This window comes from Protopterus annectens, chromosome 1.part1, assembly GCF_019279795.1.
Source record: "Protopterus annectens isolate FY-2018-M chromosome 1.part1, PAN1.0, whole genome shotgun sequence".
Lineage (NCBI taxonomy): Eukaryota > Metazoa > Chordata > Ceratodontiformes > Protopteridae > Protopterus > Protopterus annectens.
The window spans coordinates 520,415,308-520,435,660 of NC_056726.1; the positions used below are offsets into that span (position 1 = coordinate 520,415,308).

The 20,353-nt window shown below is 39.8% G+C and overlaps 1 protein-coding gene across 1 annotated transcript in view; it reads right to left on the minus strand.

Annotated features, from left to right (window-relative positions):
• Nucleotides 1-20,353, minus strand: part of MAP3K5 (mitogen-activated protein kinase kinase kinase 5) — a 2,923,819-nt gene that overhangs the window by 40,419 nt on the left and 2,863,047 nt on the right. The window contains exon 27 of the mRNA XM_044087116.1: nt 289-401. Within this exon, the coding sequence (XP_043943051.1) occupies nt 289-401 (113 nt within the window). The remainder of the gene's footprint in view (nt 1-288; nt 402-20,353) is intronic.

A 20,353-nucleotide genomic window follows, 5' to 3' on the forward strand; every position in this document is an offset into this window, starting at 1 on the left:
ACATGTACTTCACACTCTGCAGAAATACTACATGAAGACAAAAGCAGGCAACAGATATACAGTAGGTTTTCAGACTACAACTTACAAACAGCTCTGTACTTTGTAATGTCATTTATTAAATAAAAACAATACCAGTCCTAATGATGCCCCACAAGCAAAGTTTATAAAATGTACAGACCATATTGGGAGAAATATTTTTTCTTAGTTTCAGTCACTTCAGGTTTTCAGCATTTTATCAGATATCCATTTACAAAGTTGCTCTATAACAGACTTCACAAGTAATGTTACCTGTTTTCTGAGCTTTCATCTTCATTCTTCTTATCTCTTGATCTTTGTCTTCAATAGCTTGTTGCAGTAGTGTTTGGTACTCTTTCTCCTTCTGTACGAGTTCCTCCAGCAGTCTACAAACAAGAGCATACATCTTCAGTCTATATTTCAGAAGACAATACAGCTGTGGAGGTACTTACCATTATAGTAAACAATTGAACACAATTACATTAGTCTAATGAAACACTACATTTGTGTATTAGTCCTTTCAATGGGATAGTTCATTGACTCAAAATTCTGCAGCAGTACAGATTCCTCCCTTCCAACAAAATTTTCTGGTCAACACAGTTATCAATCACAGACTCTAGGAAGTGTGCGTGTACTTGTCCAAATTGTAAAAAAGAGCTTAGCTTGTTCCTTGAGCCACAGCCCCTAAAGATAAAACAACTAAAACTGTGCATATTCATAAAAGAAACTGTATCTGAATTCCATACACTAGTCTAGATTAACTGCATATATGAGATCAGTTTCTGCCACAAACTCAGCACTTAGTGACATACAGAAACACCCCTCTCAGGCATATAAGCATTATAAAGACTGCTCAGTATTCTGTCTTGTCTCCAAATGCACCTTACCTTAGGTACCTACCATATGCCTGGTAAAACTGCAATATAAACTTTACAGCTCCACTGACTCGGCCTTTGAATTACGTTGGACTTGCTTGGCTGTAAAATCACCCTCCATAACCTATACAGCAACCATTCATTTACAACACTGCACCAGGAAAACGCAACAGATTATTACTCTTAAAACACCTACATTAACTAAACTGAGACAGAGGGAGGAGTTTATTCCAGAGTGACACAAATGGAGCTAGTAATGTACAGCTCTACACAGTACTTCATGCAACAGCATCACAATATTTTCCTCCCAGTTATTTCTCCCCAGTACTTCATTACATTCGGGTAGAACAGCGAGCTATGCATCTGACAACTGAGGTGAAATGGCAGCTGGTGCAACTTGGACAGCCAGTACAGCATAACCTCACCCGACTTTAGACAGGTAATAGTTTGTAATGCTTACTGAACCTCTGCACTGCAGAATGATTCATACATTCATAAATTCTTCCTGATGAAAGTTGACTTAAATGCTGCAAAGGTAATTACTCTTCAAACTAAGCTTAGATTACTAAACATAACTGGCAGCTGTTTCACAGCAAAATACAACAGAGCTGACAAAGCATTTAGAAATGTTTAAATTTTCCACAGAAACTACTCATTTTTTCACAGTAAAAAGAAGGTGCATCAGATTTTATAATGTCCAAAGTTCTAACAATGTTAGCTCACAGCTTCAACTCCTCCTCATCAGTATTCAAGGACCAACGTTGGAGGACAGCGAGTGTTTTAGGTTTACACCAATGCTAGACACGACCTCAGACATGAAGAACGAACTGGTTGGCAAGGCCGCTATAAACTTTATGAAACAGAGTATAGGACACAGGACAAACAGCACATCAGTGCTTTCACCTCAGCTTTGTGGTTGAGGTAACAATGTACAATACAGCTCTTCTCCAAGTTAGAAAGTTCAAAGGAACCAACACGATTGGTTCAAAAGGAGATTTTGTAATCTTTTCCTTACAGTTAAAAGTGACATCAAGCTTGTTTGAAAGAAGATAATTGAATGTTGTTGTTGTGTCTTTCAGCTTTTCCCGGTTAGGGGTCGCCACAGTAGAACTCCGGTCCGCTAATGGTTGGCATCAGATTTTTACGTGCCGAGTTACCAGCTCTGATGCACAACCTTCAACGAAAGTACGCCCATTCACGCATATCTCCACACAGAACATGCTCTAGCTGAGAATCAAATGGGACAACGTCTTACTGTGAGGCGACAACACTACCGCAGCACCACCACTGCAGTACAAAGAAGATAATTCAATAATGAAGGCAAATGCAAGTTATCAGACAAAGACTGACACAAACTAAATAATATTAGTGCAGAACATCAGGAAAACCTGCTCACAGGTTTGCAATAATATTCCCTTGACAGCAAAAATTTAATTCTAATTAGGACAAATACAGGACTTCCTTTTATCAAGCTTTTCCTGAAAAAAATGAAATTGAGATAAAAGCAGGTCTGGTGAAAGAATTAAAGCATCAGTTCTCATGACATAAGATGAAGACTATGTAGAGAAAGATAAAGCAACTTTCTGAGTTGCTGCAAGAAACAATCTTCATTGAACAAAAGCTGAATGGAGTGGGTTGCATTCCCCAGCAGTAGATAGAACGATTCCTATCTTAGATAAAATGGAGTTATCAGAATTAGATGAACATTTCTTGCCTTTTTTATTTATCTGCATTTTTATTTCCATTCTTTAACCAAGTGAGTGAGCTGGTCTACTGACCCTTTCCTATCATGACCCGGGTATAAATATTATAGGATAAAAACTGTTATACAGTACAGGCAAGAGTTAACTAGTACAAGGTATAACTAGTACGTACAACAAATATATTCCAAGTTAAGTGTTGTCATACAGTACAAGCAGTGACTGATAAAGCAAATAAAGCAAACCAATCATAAGAAACAATGGCAGAAAAATCAGAGCAGTGTGTAAGTTATACATAATGTAAAATAAAACGTTTTTAGCAAGTGTCACTGAAGCACTTACACTCTGCATCTTTACTTAAATCTTATTTTAGGGCTGATTTGAAGACCAAGTTACTTCATTTAGTAGCTTATTTCAACTTGCGGGACCCAATGCAGAGAAGGCTCTTTTGCCTATAGGATGGGATAGCAGAAGGAAGTCATCTTGCCTTCTTAGAGAATAGTTTAGTTTTCATGCTATTAGTACTCTTTTGTAAGGTGGGCAACATTCTGACTGAAGAATTTTATAGATTAAAGTAGCATTCAAAAACAAAGCTCTGTTTGCAATAGGAAACCAAGTAACTTCTTTAGCAGATCATAAAAATGTGTTATTGGCCTTAGCAAGAAGTACAAATTTGAAAATGTTGTTCTCAGAAGTTTCTAGTTTGCGTCTACTTTGTGTTGAATGGAGGCATAGGAAGAAGGGCAGTCCCTATTCTAATTTCGGTATAAGGATGTTTTTATCAAAAGAGGCATGAGCAGAAAGAGACAGAAGCTGGGATATATGGTACCAGAGTTTCACCTGTGTAAGTACCTTGGAAGTAATGTTTTCAGTATAAAGGATAATGATGAGTGAGAGGTCAGGAGTGAGAACCCACTTACTTTTGTTATGATACTTGGAATAATGTTACAATTATTGCCTTCGATTCAAGTTTTTAGATGGAGCAAAGATCATTGAATACGTTTTTATTGAATTTTACAGGACTTTATTTTTGTGCAGCCAAGAGATTAGCTTAGAAAATGTAGGTCAAGTTTTAGAGTTTGGTGTCACAGTGTGCATCCTACCAACCATCTCAGGCACTTCATCTCCTTTCACCTTTAGATTCCTCAACTGCTCTGCCTTTACTGACCAGGTTTCTGTATGACACAGTAGGTGCTGGTCATACCACTGTTTTGTACACCTTACTTTTCAACTTTTTTTTGGCATTCTTCTGTCACATAGTACTCCTAACACTCTGTGCCAGTTTGCTGCAGACTTTCTGATTCTAGCTTTGACTTCCTCAATCAGACTTCCCTTCTCCTCAACCACCCTCCCAGATACTTGAAGCTAGTAACCTGTTTCACTACTTTCCTTTCTATCTCAGTTATCAGTTTCTTCTAATTTTTCCCATTTGCTGCCATTACAGCTCTCTTATTTGTACTCCGTTTCATCCCATGTGCCTTCAGTTTTGCATTTCATTTCCCTATCCTTTGCTAAAGTCCTTACTCACAGTCTGCCTATAATGCAACATCCTCTGCAGACAGCAACTTTGTTGTGCTGTCCCCTCCAACCTGTTTGTTTATGAAGTCCATCACCAGTCTGAACAGCAGTGGGCTACAGCTGAAACCTGATAAACACCCACGCCTACTGAGACCCCCTCTGTGAGACCAAACACTGTTCATATTTGAGTTATTTGATCTTTATACATAGCCTGCACTAATTCTACTAATGTTTATGGTACTATGAACCACCACAGGACTACCAAAATCAGCTTTCTTGGGAACTTGTCATACACTTTCTCCAAGTCTAGAAATACCCAGTTGAACTGTTTTCTCATTTCTAGCTTCTTCTCAAGTACTTGTCTCATTGCAAATGCCAGGTCAGTTGTGCTGCATTCTGGTCTGAATCCAAACTTCTCATCTCCCATCTTACTTTCTACTAGTTTGCTTATTGCTTTATCAATCACCCTCTCCAGATCTTTCATGGAGCGTGACAGGAGTTCAATAACTCTATAATGCCACAGTTGTGAATTTCCCCTTAGTTCTTGAATACTGTCACTAGTATGTTTATCCTCCAATCATCTCGGATATGCCTTTCTCCCCATACTGCTATAACCCTTAGCAGCCATTTCCCCACAGCTTACCCAACATCTTTATCATATCTGCTGTGATCTCATCTGAGTCTGCTGCTTTCCATGACTTCATTTTCTTTAGCACTATTCTTACTTCTCCTCGGTTGGGCTCTTCTTTCATTGTAGTCTGTGTATGGGGCAGAACATCTTCTCTGGGGTTTTCTTCATTCACAACCTGCTAGAAGTACTCCTTCCATCTGCCTTTGATGTCCTGCGGACTGATGAGCAAGTTGTTGCTGGCATCCCTTGTGAAGTGCATTTGACTATCCTCTTTATTGTTTTGTCTTTGCCTTGCAACCTGATATAGTTTCTTTGTGCCACCTATTGAGTCACCTTCCAGAAGGTGGTAGAGTGCCTCTGAAGCATTTTCCTTTGCTACTGCAACCCTTCTCTTAGCCTCTTTTCTAGCCAATCAGTATTCCTTCCTATCCTGGTCCGTCTTTTCTTTCTCCCAGTTTTTCCTGCACTCCTTGTTTATTTTGATGACTTCCTGGACTTCTGCATTTCACCACCAGCTTTCCTTATGTACTGTACATCCATTCCTGGCATATCCACACATCTCTTCTGTAGTCCTCACACATGCTGTTTGGAGGTGTTATTATCCTTTAACTCCACCTATTTCCTCTTCTTGTTGAGATGCTAGAGCTCTGAGTAATTTTTTGAACGGTTTGAACTGCTGAACTTTCTCTCCAGTCAACATCCAGGTCTTCAGCTTGGTCTCTACTGATCTTAGAACCTTCTCTGTCCACTTCTTGAAGCTGACTGTGGCAACCATTGGTTTATGCTGAGAGTGACTGTTTCACTGGGAATGGACTTTGCAATCGCTGGTTCTAGCCCCACTGCACTTTCCTTACTAGGAGGAAGTCTACCTGAATGATATGTTGGCCACTCTTGTATGTGATCTTGTGGCTGTCTCCCTTGCTGAACCATGTGTTGGCCACCATTATGCTATTTTCTAGACAGAAGTCTAGAATGGCCTCTCTTTCTTTATCTTTTGCCCCACCCCTGTGGACTCAGGCAGTTCTCATTTTGGTTTCTGTCTGTCCCATTTGCATTCAGGTGACATTATCAATTCATGTTGTCCGGCTTTATCTAGTAGGTCCTGCAACTGCTGTCTAAATGCACTCTTTTACTTTCTATCACAAACCTGCTATGGGGCATAGGCTGAGATTATAAACATTGCCCTATCATTACATTTAATTAAGATGGCTATGATTCTATCACTGATTCTGATGACATCCCTCACTGTCTTATAAAGCCTGTCCTCCTCCTGAGTAGTACACTCTGGATCCCAAGCTAAGTGGCTTTGCTGCACTGCCCTTCCATCTTGTCTCCTGGATACATAGGATGTCCAGCCTCCGCCTTACCATCATGTTTAGCACACATTCTGTAAGATTGATTAAATCCTGGACAATGGCTCTTCGCTTTCTTACAGACATACCTACTGCAACCTTGAATTAAAAGGATGCAGGCGTTTTGTCTCCCATCTTAGAATATTGTCTTTGCTAATAAACACTGCACTCTGTCTTCCACCAGGATCCTTCCTTTATTGTACATTACCGTTGTTTTCTTTTTCAGATTCAGTAAATTTGCAACACACCGTGATTAGATTACTCCGTTTTGCTTCTTTATTTGACTTCTATTCTGTTTTAAACATATACTTTCCCTCACATCATCAAATGTGTACTGAAATTTTACTTGCTCTGCACATATCAAGAGCATTTGACAAGGTCAGTTCTGTTTCTATTAAAAGCTTGCACCTTGTTTCAGTACTACATATACCACAATTTATTTTGTGTGTTATTAACAAATCAAGTAACTCAATAACTTTGCAGTCACTGACTCCGTTTCATGTAGTTTTTAACTCTATTCATGTGGACCATCATGCATCCCCTGATCAGACATGAGATGGATGATCCTCTTCATCTTAGGGGCTCAGAATGCTTCTCCCACATGGTTGCATGCTCTACCCACTGCTGGCATGGTGAGTGTAAGATCCACCTCCAAGGCCATGTATTTGTATCACAGCCCCTGTCCTGTGTGCTTCACTTCACCTTCCTCCTAAAGACGGACACATCCATCCTTCTCCCCAGTGCCACCCAACACCCAAGCTACTAATCAAACTCAAGTCACCTGGGCCACAGTCAATATCTCTTTACAGCTCTACAACCAGCATATTTGACTATTTTTCAGCTGAAAAAGTCTTAGAAGACTGAATTTTTCAGGGGGTTAATCAATGAGGGAATGTTCCCATGATAAACATCAGGACAGGCAACCAAAATGTTTGAGCACCACCCACCCCCCCCTAAAAAAAATTGGAAGTGTGGGAATGGGGACTCCCTCCAAGTTCTGGCATTTGACAATGCAGAAGATACTGGAGATAAGTACTCATGCTCTTATGGCAGAATGTAAGGAATGCAATAATTTGCTCTGAATAAGGGTCTTTAGAAGAATAATTATAATAATATTAATCTGCAGAAACAAAAGGTAAAAGACAGACAAGAATTTGCAGTCAGAATCTCATAAAAAGAACTGTTATGGTAATCTGAAGAAACAGAAGGTAAAGAATGTAAACAATTTGCTCAGAAAGCATTCCCAGAAAAAGAAATAATGGCAATCTTCAGTAGGGCGTCCTTCAAAGTATGACCAAACAGCTGTGAAACCAACTCCACCTTATAAAGTAACGGCCAAGCCAATCTCTAATAGAGAAGTGCTGCCAGTACAGCTGCACAAGGTTCGCGATAACATGTTCAGAAAAACGTAACATATCTGAGACTTGTCTTTCAAAATATAGTGCTGCATCTGGTCACACCAAATTTCAAAAGACCTCTAATCTAATCTATCATATTCTAATGTTTGGAAATAGTCGCCAGTACACAAACTCTTACAAGCAAATCCTTCAGAAAGACAATACTCTCTTCCGCTGAACTTCTACTTACACAAACCACCTTTTGCTAAGTTTTTTTTTTCAACTTCCTCAGTTACCATTATAAGCTTTCTCTACAGTCCAAGCATTTCTGAGAAACAAGGCTGCTTGGAGAACACACCCAAAATCATATGCCGTGATGCTAACATGGGCGACCCTCAGCCAGAAGGAAACCTGCCATATAATGATGTAGCACTATAATCTAAACTTGTGCTATTTTAAGATTACATTTTCACTTAATTTCTCCCAGCTTCATTTTCAATTTCCTTTTCCTTGTGGATGGAAGGAGTTATAAGGGAATGTGATGTTACAATCTGCTGCATTCTGCTTGGGATCTGACTTAGCTCTTTGTCAGTGTTCAGGTAACTGTTTAAGGGAACTGAGAGCATGCACAGTTCAAGACAAGAGTGCAGAACGGGGAGGTGAGACTTGGGGTTAGAGTGTGAAATCCTAAATTCCTCACTTCCATGCCTCATATGTAATGTATAATCAGATTTTTGCAGAGAGAGTATTTATCAAAATAGTAAAACAGTTTAACTATTCTTCAGCTGTGCTTTCAAGAGTGTGATACAAAATAATACATCACTTCTCATTAATATCAGCTAATCTGACAGAAGGCTTTCTAGAGTGAGTAACTTCAGCTGGTAAATTTGAAATTTTCTCTTGTACCAATGGAGGGGGGGTTTACACTGAGCTAGGAGGGCATGCACAGTCCATAAGGTCCTTGTGGCACTTAAGACTGATTCTTACCAATTTAGTGAGTACTCTTGTCACAAATACTGGGTCAGCAAATTAGTGTAACTAAGGAAATTATTTTTTTTGTACTGGGATACAGGATCTGAATTGTCTAGACAGAGTAAGGGGACAGAGTAAGGGCTTGCTAAGTTTAATTATGGGGGCTGCCAAAAAAGCAACTAGTAGAAAATGGAAATCAAAATGTAACCGAAGGATGTAGCCAGGCATACTCTTTGTACTCGATAGACTACATTTTTTTTCTGAGCATCAGAAACACTGGGGTTTTATTAGGCCATATTATGTCTATAACCGTTTGATTTAATATCTCTAACCACATGTATATAGCTTGTTTACAGGAAGGATTGCAAATGAAAACAGTATCACTAATAGTTTTTGACTGAGCAACTGAAAATGTTACACACACTAAGTGCTGGGTGGGGGCTTGACAGATGTGCCTAATTTTTAATTGTCAGGGAGGCTTCAAGAAATAAGAAGAGAGCGGGATTTGGCATGCATATCTTTAAGGAGACTAATAACCACCATACATATTATATTCATAGAGTTGCCGGAAGATATTATAAGAACTAAACCAACACATGATTGAGAAAGGAGATTTTGCCAATAGGGATGACTGCAAGTAGGGGTACAGAAAATAGCAAGATGGGGCTTTACTGGAGAAAACTGGCAAAGGAATCAAGGTAAAGGGAGTAAATAACTAGAGAACATACAGTGAATACTGAACACGAATAATAAGGAAAATATTATCAGTAGTGATAACCAATGATAAATATGTAAAACATGGGCAAAAGACTGAAATAAAGGTAAGAAATTTTAGAGTTGGGGAGAGATGAGAAAGGTGAGTTAAAGTATGGAGGCATAGGAGAAGTAACTGGAGATTTGGCAAATTAGAGAAGAGAGAAGGGAAAGAGGAAAAAAGCAATGGAAAGAGAAATAAAAAATAAAGAGAAGTGTCAGACGGGTTTAAGATATGTACAGAGCTAAGCATTAAGGAAGAATCTGTTTAAAGATTGTTTAAATATGTGTCTACAAGGCATTGCTCTCATATCAGTGGGAATACTATTACAGACTCTGGCCACTGAGTAGGAATATATGCAGTGACCTGTAGATTTTTTTGGTTTACAGATTTCAAGGAGGTGTTTCTCAGATGAGTAAAGAGGACAATTTGGGAGGTAATGGTTAAGAATGGTGCTGGTTGCGGGGCAGGATGAGGATTTGTATACCATTTTATGAGCAAGGAGGAGTTGGGTGAACTTGAGGTAATGAGGTAACTCGACCCACTTTAAATATATGATGGGAGTTGTATGTCTGATTGGCTGCAAATCTAGCTCAAGTTTTAACTTAGGGGGATCCGAATATTGGTGAGAGTGGGTGAGGCATATAGTACTGAAAGGAGGAGGTATGCATTGGCTAGAGTAACTCTTGAGTTGGTAAGGCATCTCTGATCTACAGAGCATGCCCAGTTTTTGGTGTGGTGCTTTTATACAATTTTGAATAGGAAGATCAACTTTTAGTTGATCATCTACTATAACACCAAGTAACTTACTGTGTGGTACAACTTCAATTTCAGTGTTCTTGAGAAAGGATATTTTGAAGGTGTCTTTTATATATGTTTGAGATTTGGAGAGAAGTAAGAGCAGTTCTGTCTTATTTGGATTTAGGAAAAGTTGCTAGTCACAGAGACAGTTTTCAATAGAGTTGAAAGACAGTTGAGTGATTGTAACTGGGAAAGACTATAAGATGATGAAGAGATGACAGTGGAGTCACCTACATATTGTATAAGTATTGCTTGTTGGGAGGATGAATGTAGATCACTTATAAATATGTTAAAAAGAAGAGGGTCAAGTATGGAGCATTGTGAATCCCCTACATTAACTGGGAGAAAAGGTGAGCAAGTAGAGAGCCACTTAACTGATTGTAGTCAATTAGATAGGTTGCTAGAAAACCAGGTGACTGTTCATAGGTAGGTACCAGGCTATCGGCCCAAGAGCCTACGTAAGCCTAGCCAACAAGGTACCATAGTTTACACCACCCAAGAAAGTTATTTTCCTGTGCCACTGTCCAGCAGAGAGACAAAAGTGATCCCTGGGGTGTATTTCCTATTTCCCATCCACTCAAGATTTTTCTTGAAGAATGTTAATGAAGAAATTTGCTTGACATGGATGGGTAGCTTGTTCCAGAGTATAGAAGTCTCTGGGACAGGAATCTATCCCTCCAGCGTGTCCTGTTCATTGTGTTGACAAGGTTTAGGTCCCTACAGCGTGTAGCTTGGAGGGATTGGGATTTCTTTAGGTGTAGCATGTCCAACAGTTCTGGGTCTGACATAGCTTTATATGTTAAGCAGAGATCACCTCGGAGTAGGCGATATGCTACGGAGTAAAGCTGGAGTTTTTTGAGGCAGTCAGTGTAGGGCATTTGTGTGAGGCCATTAATCCTCTTTGTGAGGTACTTCTGTGGCCTTTCCAGCTGCTGCAGATGTCTTGTGAGGTACTTTCCAAAAGGGGCGTTGTTCTCTACAATGGGTCTAATGAGTGACGAGTAGAGGGGAACAATGACCTATTTTTTCTTGGATGGTTGTACTGGAAAAGTCTAAAGCAGACATTTTTGAGTATAGTTTGATGTGCGAGACTGTATCAAAAGCTTTAAAGAGATCTAAAAGGGGGGAAGAAACTAAGTTATCATCATCTCTGGTTTTAATGATGTAGTCCAAAAAGGCAACAAGGTCAGTTGTTGTGCTATGATCTGGGCTAAAGCTATGTTGGCTATAGGTTTATAAGTTCTCTTGGAGTAAATATTGTAAAAGTCGTTTATGAATGCATTTTTCTAATATCTTGGAGGGGGGGGGGGGCAAGATTGCAATAGGTCTGAAGTTTATTTCAGTGGAATTTCCACCTTTATGAAGAGGAATGATGTAATTTTTTTCCAGAAAGATGGAACATATAACTCCTGAATGGATCGACTGAATAAAATGGAGATTGGATAGGCAATAGAGGAAGCAGCAGTCTTTAGATATTCTGATGAGAGATTGTCAACAGAGGGAGAGCAAGGCCCAAGTCTGCATAGTAATTTTTTATGTAGGAAGTAGAGACAGATTTTAAGGTTCAAGTGGCACTATTAGTGTCAAATATGACATCAGAGGCTTTCTGCAGTAGATATATGTTGGCATTATTTAGTTAGATGGTGTAGCCCTAACAACCAAAAGCAACTTACCACATATAATAACGAAGTGTAAACCCATCATAAGATAATCTGCATAGCTACATTCCTCCATAATCCAGCTCATCAACTACATATAATACTCAGTGCAATCCTAATTAATTCTCAAGATCTCCTTACCAACATGGAAGGTCAGTTTGCTTGTCCTTCAGTTGTCATCCTCACAGCACTTAGTAGTCTTTGTAAGTGCAGTTAGTGCCTTATGCTTGGAAATAATGAACTCTTACTAAACAAATTTCATTTCTGAGAGATGCAAATATGATGTTTCACTCTCTCAAAAACATGGAGCAATGAACATAATTGCCATACTCTACACCAATCCACACTAAAATGTCTTAACTGAGGCTGTAAAAAAATCACTGTCAAGGCCTCCTAGACCCATGAGGACTAGATCCCAACAAAGATCCAACACAACAGAAATGTTGTAGTGATGCACTATGCTTTAGTCAAACATACCAGTTCTCTTCTCACAAGGCTGGAGAAAGACAAGGTAATGGTGAGGTGTCTTCCAGGTGCCCAGATCTCTGATATCTCAAAGGCACTTAAGACTCTCACTTAAAAAATTCAACTACGTCATGCTAGTGGTCCATGTGGTGGGCGGGGGGGTGAATAATATGTCACACAAAATCATGACGCATATCAGAACTCTCCAGGCATGTAACAAATGTAGGCAAGATACTAGTCTTAAGTGGAATCCTTCCTTTTCCAAGAAGGATGCTTAGGTACAAGAAAAAACATAACTGGCTCCAACAATTGGCTAAATAGTTGGTGTCATTCCAGAGGGTTATAGAATGTCAGCATGAGATGAGATCTTCAACAGTCTTACTTGTTTTGCAAAGCGTGGCCTGCATCTCTAATTTCAAGACTTCCACATCCTGGCTGAAGCCCTTACTGCCCCATAGTGCCTTTTTTATGCAAAGCCCAGTTAATGGACATCCCAATGCAACTAACATATCAAATTCAAAACAGGGTCACATTTAAGTGGCTCTTCTTAATGCCAAAATTCTCAACAAACTGCCCAGTCTTGAGTCTCTCCTGCATTTGGAAAATATCCATACTTGTATAATTACTGAAACCTGTTTTAAATGTTCACAAAGCACTCCCTCTATACCTGGACTATGCCACCTCTAGACAGATGCCCAAAGATCCACAAACACAGCTCAATGACCAGGACCAACTATCAGTTTATATGCTATTATAAGACACCCTCTCTGTCTCCTGAAATTGTATAAATGTTTTATTTTTCCACTTGGTGTGTTCACATTCTGTCCTGAGACAGAATGTAGTCCAGTGGGATCAGTGCTCTACCCAAGTTAACAAACTGTATAAATAAATATAATAAACCAAGCACTGGAAACAGCATTGCCTTTCTGTAAGGGCCGTTTAGAGCAGCATTTTCTGATGGACAGTTTACTGCCTCGTGATAAAGCAATGCATTGAACAACCTACTTAAAAATTGTTTAATTACCCAATGCAAAGAAATGACTTGCAGTGGCTAAAGTATGTAAACAGATGTTATGTCTTCTTGAATTCAGACATCCTTTCCAAGTAAATCCTGAATTCACAGTGCATGTTCAAGATATAAAGGATCTCAGTGTCCTTAGTTCTGAGCCCACAAGGTTGAATGGACTACTTTAAGGTAAATTCTGATGACACTTTCTAGGGAAAATGTGGAATGGTATTAAGATACACAGCATTAGTGAATGTCCAAAATCAACCTTACAGAAAAGGACTACACTGTTAAGGTTTTGGGAGCAGATATGACGACCACAACAAAAAGCATTTTGCAAGCGATGAACTAAAATGTCAATGATCCAGATGGTTTGACTGGAGGAGCAAGCATACTTGTCAGTCAAAGAGATCATGTACCAATGAATACAAAGAATGTTCAAAGTTGGGTGAAAATTCAGAACCCCTTTAAGAAACTGCTTAACAAGCTAGTGCTGGAGAACACGGTTATCCCTCATAAGATGATGATGATGGTTCATAAATGTCTAAAACATATACCTGGGCATGAAATGACAGAGATCCAAATCAAGCAGATGTCCAAGATAAACTGGGACCACTTGCAAATCAACTAAGGAAGTTTACGTTACCTCTCCAGTGAAATGAGTGGAAGTCTTTCTGGTAGCTTCTGGGATTAAAGAATCTAAACAAGACAACAATCCTTGATGAAACTCTTCCTAGCTTGTACTGGGAAAGTTTACTGTGCTGCCAGGGCCTGAAAGCCTAAACCACATCTCTATTAGTCACTATGAGACAGTGACTGTCAGTCTTGGTCTTCCTGTGCTAAATTTTGCAATGAGGTGTAGAATTGGAAGAAACTGCAGGAAGGCAAACAGTATTTTCTGTCATAGTAATGAAAATATGGTCACTATAAATTTCCTCTTGCCTTGCCAACTACAAAGAACACAGGCAAGATAACCTTTGCCCATGTGGTGAATAAGTTCATCTGTGAAGCACTACGCAGGATACCTTAATCCTCAGTTCTAGAAGAGAGCTAGAGCTGCACTGGAAGGAGTTTGCCAGTACAGCTATTTTTGTCAGAATGTGAACAGCTGTCAGCATGATGTCGTGACCTGCTGCCACATCCACATCACTTCCCTGCACAAGGAGTCTTATCTCATACCATCTTGTTTATTCAGGTATCAAGCAGTGGACACTTCTGTTTTTTATTGTTACAATACTCAGTAATTATGTTACAGTTGGTTTAGATTTTGATTTCTAATTTCTAGTAATTACTTTTTTGGCAGCAATCAACATTACACTTAGTAGATCCTTACAATGTTTAGGCAATTCGGTTTCTCAATCCCACCTCAAAGGAATAATTTACCTAGTTCCAACAGTTTGCTCCACCAACATTTCTGACAAGGTACCACTCAGGAATATTTAAATTCTACCAACTCTATGAATTCTCAAAAAAACATGTTCCCAAGCATTGTTCTCTTTCTGGTAAGACCTCCAACAACTGCTGTCTACCTATGGAAAAATTCTCTGAAGTCTACTTGGGGTATAAACATACCTATGCAAACACTCTCATACAACAATCCTAAAACTTCAATATTTTGTTGTATACTTAGGGTTGTTCCTTTGTATATTGTTTTCCATTCTCATTTCCCTGTCCTTACTAACTTATTCGAATCGATTCTTATCATGCATTTTTTTAAGTGCTGTACTAATTATCCCTTTTCATGACAACCACTTCTGTTCTAGATTCAGCTATAAAGTCAGTCAAATCAAAGCTGTCTTTCATTCTCTCTCCCCTATCCCCTTCTCTTTGTCTATACTCTGTTATCAGTCCCTGGTAAGAAGCAGTGGACTGTTTTTTTGATCAAATTAAGAAAAGATTCAGTCTTAACCCACCTTCCAGAGCTTCCAAAGTGACAAACACTGCTGGTAGCTTCACTTGAATTACTGGGAACCCTTTTTTTGAAAGCTCAGATTTCTTAATCTATAGAAGAGGGACGCTCTTTCCCTGACAGTTTACTCTTCCTACTCTGTTATAGACTAGCCAAGTTGACCTCCTTAACTTGAAAGTAGTACACTTGCCATCTTTACCCCATGAGTGATTCTAATGCAGGAAAAGAATGCTTACACTGTCGCAAGTTGGAAATGGGCCTGATAACGGTCCAAGGGTTTAATACAAAAAGAAAGTCTGAGACGGTGTGACTTCTTTGTAGCCAATGGCATCACCATTTGAGACACCAAGGCCACCATAAAAACTGCATTTTCAAGTGTGCAAATAGTACCACAAATTTAACAGCTATCAAAAAGTCCAAAGTAGTACATTAGGGGTCAGTCATGGACTCACCTCTGAACCCTCATCTACACAGTCAAGACTAAGACTTTATGCTCCTTCTCTCTGGCCAACAATGACTTCCACAATAGTGTTCACCAATGTCTTGATGGAGGCAGTCCTTTTATTCAGGACTACATGATGTCCCCTAGTTCATAAAGCCCCAAAGGTTACAATCATGGAAGCGTTCACACCAGGGAAGCTACGAGGGAGTCTCTATTGATAAAGCAGTCAGAAGTCTGTTGTCCATATATGGTAAAACATGAAGGCTCTTCCCTATAATCTTCTGCCCAAATGGCTACTACCTTGGTAAACACTCTGGGTGTAGGGGAGAAATTAAACAGTAACACATCATAATGAAAGTTATGCTCCCTAGTGTAAAACTGAAGCAACTTCCTGTGTAGACCCCATTCAGTACTGTACTAAAATATTCATCACGTTTGCCCCACAGCAGTAGAATGACCCCCTGGAGAGTCATCATATGGAATGCAATGTACAAAATTTGCTCACACGAAGTTGCTCAAGTCCTGAATGAGGCAAAGGTCTCCACTTCCATTCATAACAAGGAAAAGGCAAAAACAAAACACTTTGCCTTTTGCCAAAACAGGAAAGCCTCTACTGTCTCTCTGCAGAGTACAGACTGGGCCTTTTCCAAGAGCTCAACAGTGCCTGCTTGTTCCATGAGTGGAATGCTTTTTGAGGGAGAACCTAGTAATTCTAAAACATGGCTGTTTGTGACTCTGTCTACAACCATCCAGAACACTAGCCTCCTACTGGCTGAACTAGCTGGGCTGTCAGGGATCCCACTGTCAGAGACAGAAGAGGTAACAGTAACTGATACTTAAAGAGCTATTCTCATCTCACACAGATGGAATGTTCTTCATGGAGATCTGAGAGAGGAAGCCTGGAAGAAGATAAGGGGAGAGAGGATATCAAAGAAACTCAGAAGTGTGCTTAGTGTCTGTTACCTCTTTTACAGGTCCTCAACTAGGTCATGGAAGGCCTAACGAAAGAGGATGCCTATTTTAGGGCAGACCATTTGGATTGAATAGCAAAAGTCAAGACTCCGGGGGATTCTTGGTACTGTGACAAGTGGTACAAGAAAATGTGTGCATGTGGAAGTGCACCTGCACACTGACAGTCCTGCAGTTACGTGCCTCAGTTTTGTGTAAGGGTACAAGCACCCCCCCACGGGGCTGTACAATGAAAGGCTGCTGGAGTATTTTTAGTACTTTTGATTCAACCCATAACAAATCAAGAATATTCCACAATATGAACATCGTGGGAAACAGTTCTACCACTGTTCCAACAGGAATGTCACAATCTATCTTACTATTCGTATGATGAGATAGTGATACAAACATAAACTTAGTACTAAGCTTGATCAAAGCAAAGTGCTCCAGGAAAACTAAGTAAATAAAACCTAGTTATCAGTTCAAGGAAAAGAAATGTTAAACGGGGTCATCTAAGGTTATGGTGAGAAAAATGTCATGTTCATAGGTATATATACTAGGCACATACTGTCCCAGAAGACCACTGTGAATCCTAGACAGCTAAACCCAATGTATTACTAGCAATAATTTAGGCTTCCTGGTTAAAGGCAGAAGTACCGCATATCCCAGGGATGAATTTACAGCTACCAATGCAATCGTTCAGATTAGTTTTAAAGGCAGCCAATGTGCTGCACCTACTTAATGTGTAGGGAAAATGGATTTCATAAATAGGGGATGCAGATGATTAGATAGCTGGCATGGCAGCAGGTTCTACTTACGTGTCAACAAAGGTTAAAACTCCTTGGACTGGGTGACTGTAGTGCTGCTAGTCTTACACAGGTGCAGGAGATCAACTATCATGGTAGAAAATCACAGGCACTTGATACAACAAGCAACTGTGAGAGAGTCTTTAATGTACCACCACAGCGTAGGAAGTTTAGTCTAGTTAGGAATCACTGGTGTCTTTCTACCTGGGCAAGCTTCTTAGATATACACAGATGTGCAGTACTGTATATGATGGGTCTGATGAGGGAAGTATGACTTCCTTATTCCAGCAGAATGCACCTATGGAAATTAGCTGTACCAAGTTGAAGGAATTCCTGACTATGGCTGACATATGGTAATCAACTTTGTTGGTGATGGTACTCAAATCTGTAATGGCCGAGTCGATTGTAATGGTAGAAATTAGGGACTTCCTGCTTAATTAACAAAACCACACTACCTTTTTTGGTCTGTACACCAGTTGTTAGCCTTATTCAGCCCACATTAAAGGATGCAAATGTCCAAATGGGTGCATATGACAGCATCCTGGCTTGGAGTTATCAGCAAACTTGATAAGCCATAGCTCATCACTTTGTGCCTTAACATCAGCCTTGCTTCATGGTGCAGAGGGATGGAGCCCAGACTGCGACAGAGATTACTGGGGTTTGATTAATAGGCCTGAAACTGGACAATCCAGGCAGGGTGGGGGTAGGGATATGTCCTACTTGCCTCTGCTGGGGGTTGGAAAGACTGCATGCACTCAGGGACACACAGAGTTGCTACAATTTCCATGGTGGAAATGAACCACCACTTGTGCTTCATAGGAGGAATGCTTAGAGGGAATACCCCTTGTGAAATTAGGGAAGCATCTTGTTGAAGTGAAGGGACATTATCTGTTGTCAGCCCACTGCAAAGCCCTCAACTGTACTTTGCCCAGTGTGCAGAGGATATGGCCATTAAAACCTCAAACTACCTCCAACAGCTATCTAAGTGATGGCCTGTCTCTGTCAACCTTCATCCTGGTGATGGAGAACAAATGAGATGATTGAGGAGGCCGACTATCACAGCAGTGGCAAAAAGACAACTGTACCTCACATCTGAAAAGTAGAGCTCAAACAGGAGGGTGCCCAGAACATAGCCAAGTGGGTCGCCAACGGTGACACTCCCATTTTCCAGAAGTTCTCCTAGACCTTAACTGTAACCATAATGCTTAGGATCAAGTTGGCTATCTATCAGACGACATGAGGATTAATATTAAATTGTGTAAGCTTGCCAATAACACTTACGTGGAGAAAACTGTATTGAAGGCCTTTGTTAAATAGTACAGATGGACTGGCCTATAGCTACAACTTCCACAACCAATTCAAAAAAATCAAATAGACTCAGTATGCAGATGTGCCTTATAAAAGCCAAAATGATTCTCATATATGCAAGTAGCTTATTCTTTCGACTATACAATTAGTTTATATGGAAATTCCACAATAAATGTTTATTCCAGAAACATTTCCATTGCATTGTGGTATATGGAAATGGTTGCCTCAATATAACTGTTTTTTTTTTGGGGGGGGGGGGTTGCCCCGCCCCCCACACAGCTGACCGTCACCTGCCACCAGTGCCTCTTTTCATTCAAGGGGTGTATCAAACCCATTTTAGTCTTCATGGGTTCAGTCCAACCCATGTCCAGAGCCAGTAAGGAGATCATGGATGCTAGTGTAGTGTCGCATTGTTGCTGAGGAGTGTGTCTTATCCTCACCACCTCACAGCATTCTTTTGAGCTCTGTACCTTCTGCCTTTAGGTGTTGCATACATTATTCCATACATGTGCAAACTTCAGACCAAATGGTATTCCACTTGCAGTGCAAAGCTTTTTGGTCTCTTAACACTGATACTGACACTAGGCTGCCTCACTCCTCCCAGAATGGCTGTTCACTTCCATATCCACCAATGTAATCCCTCTAGCACCCATGTTACTATCTGAAAGCAGATTGTATGATCACAATATGGGCTACATCTCTGCACCCCAGAGCTGAATACACATGCAAGTTTTAAGATGGCAGCAGAAATCAGAGGTAAATGCAGCAACTTTGGCAAGGGGTTCATGGGGTAACTTTAGAATTTATCTAGGTTATTAGAAACAATAGGTGGTTTGCTTTTCGAGTAGTCTCTGAATGTAGGAGGGTTCAGGAACAAAGTGGTATTATTTGTTCTGACAGAAGAGATAATGGCTTGATGGTCAGACTTAACTAAAACAGGGAGAGACGCACAGTGAGTGTAGGCATGGACAATATTGGTGAGAGAAATCAAAAGCCAGCAACTGTGAGCTGTGTAACTAATTTAATTAGTTGATAAAAAAGAAAAACAACAAGAATAAACAGACCGGTTTCGGCTATGGCATTGACCTAGTCTTCATCAGTGTTATTTTACAAAAGCATCTTGAAGTTCTTATCTACATTTGCAGATAATTAATCATAGAGTTTCATTGGTGAGCTCATGAATATTCCAGATCATAAATATTCATTAAGACCAGGCTGGAACAGTCCACCTAATTTTACAATCCATTTTTTCTCATTTGCATTTAGTTTACTGTGCCATCCAGATTTATTGGATCTGTCACCTACTATTTTATCAATAATGGTAAAGTGAAATTTTGCTGTGGTATGTTTGAGTGTGTGTTTATAAAGGGCATTGCTCATTCTTTTACATTTAACATCACTGAGGTGATCAGAAATACGTAATCTGAGGGGTCTAGAGGTCTGTCCTATGTAAAATGCATGACAACTACAGGAAGCCATGTAAATGATCCAATCTGTGCTGCAGTTTGCAAAAAACTTAATATCAAATATGGTGCCACAATTACTACTGGAAAATTGTTTGGTTTTCAACACATGTTTACAATGGCTGCAGTGGCCACATGGCATGCAGCCAACTAACTTATTTCCAGAAATCAAAGTTTGGGTCATATTATGATTGATGGAATCATACTGATGTTTATAGTGGTTGAAATAAGATCCAAGCTTTTCCCTTTTCTGAATGAGAACATACAGGTGTCAGATAAATGTTGTGACAAAAAAATTTGTCAGCTAAGAGAATATTCCAATGTCGTCTGATGGCATCAATGACTCTGTTGATATTCCTGCCATATGTGGTAACAAACCGTAAAGTGTTATTT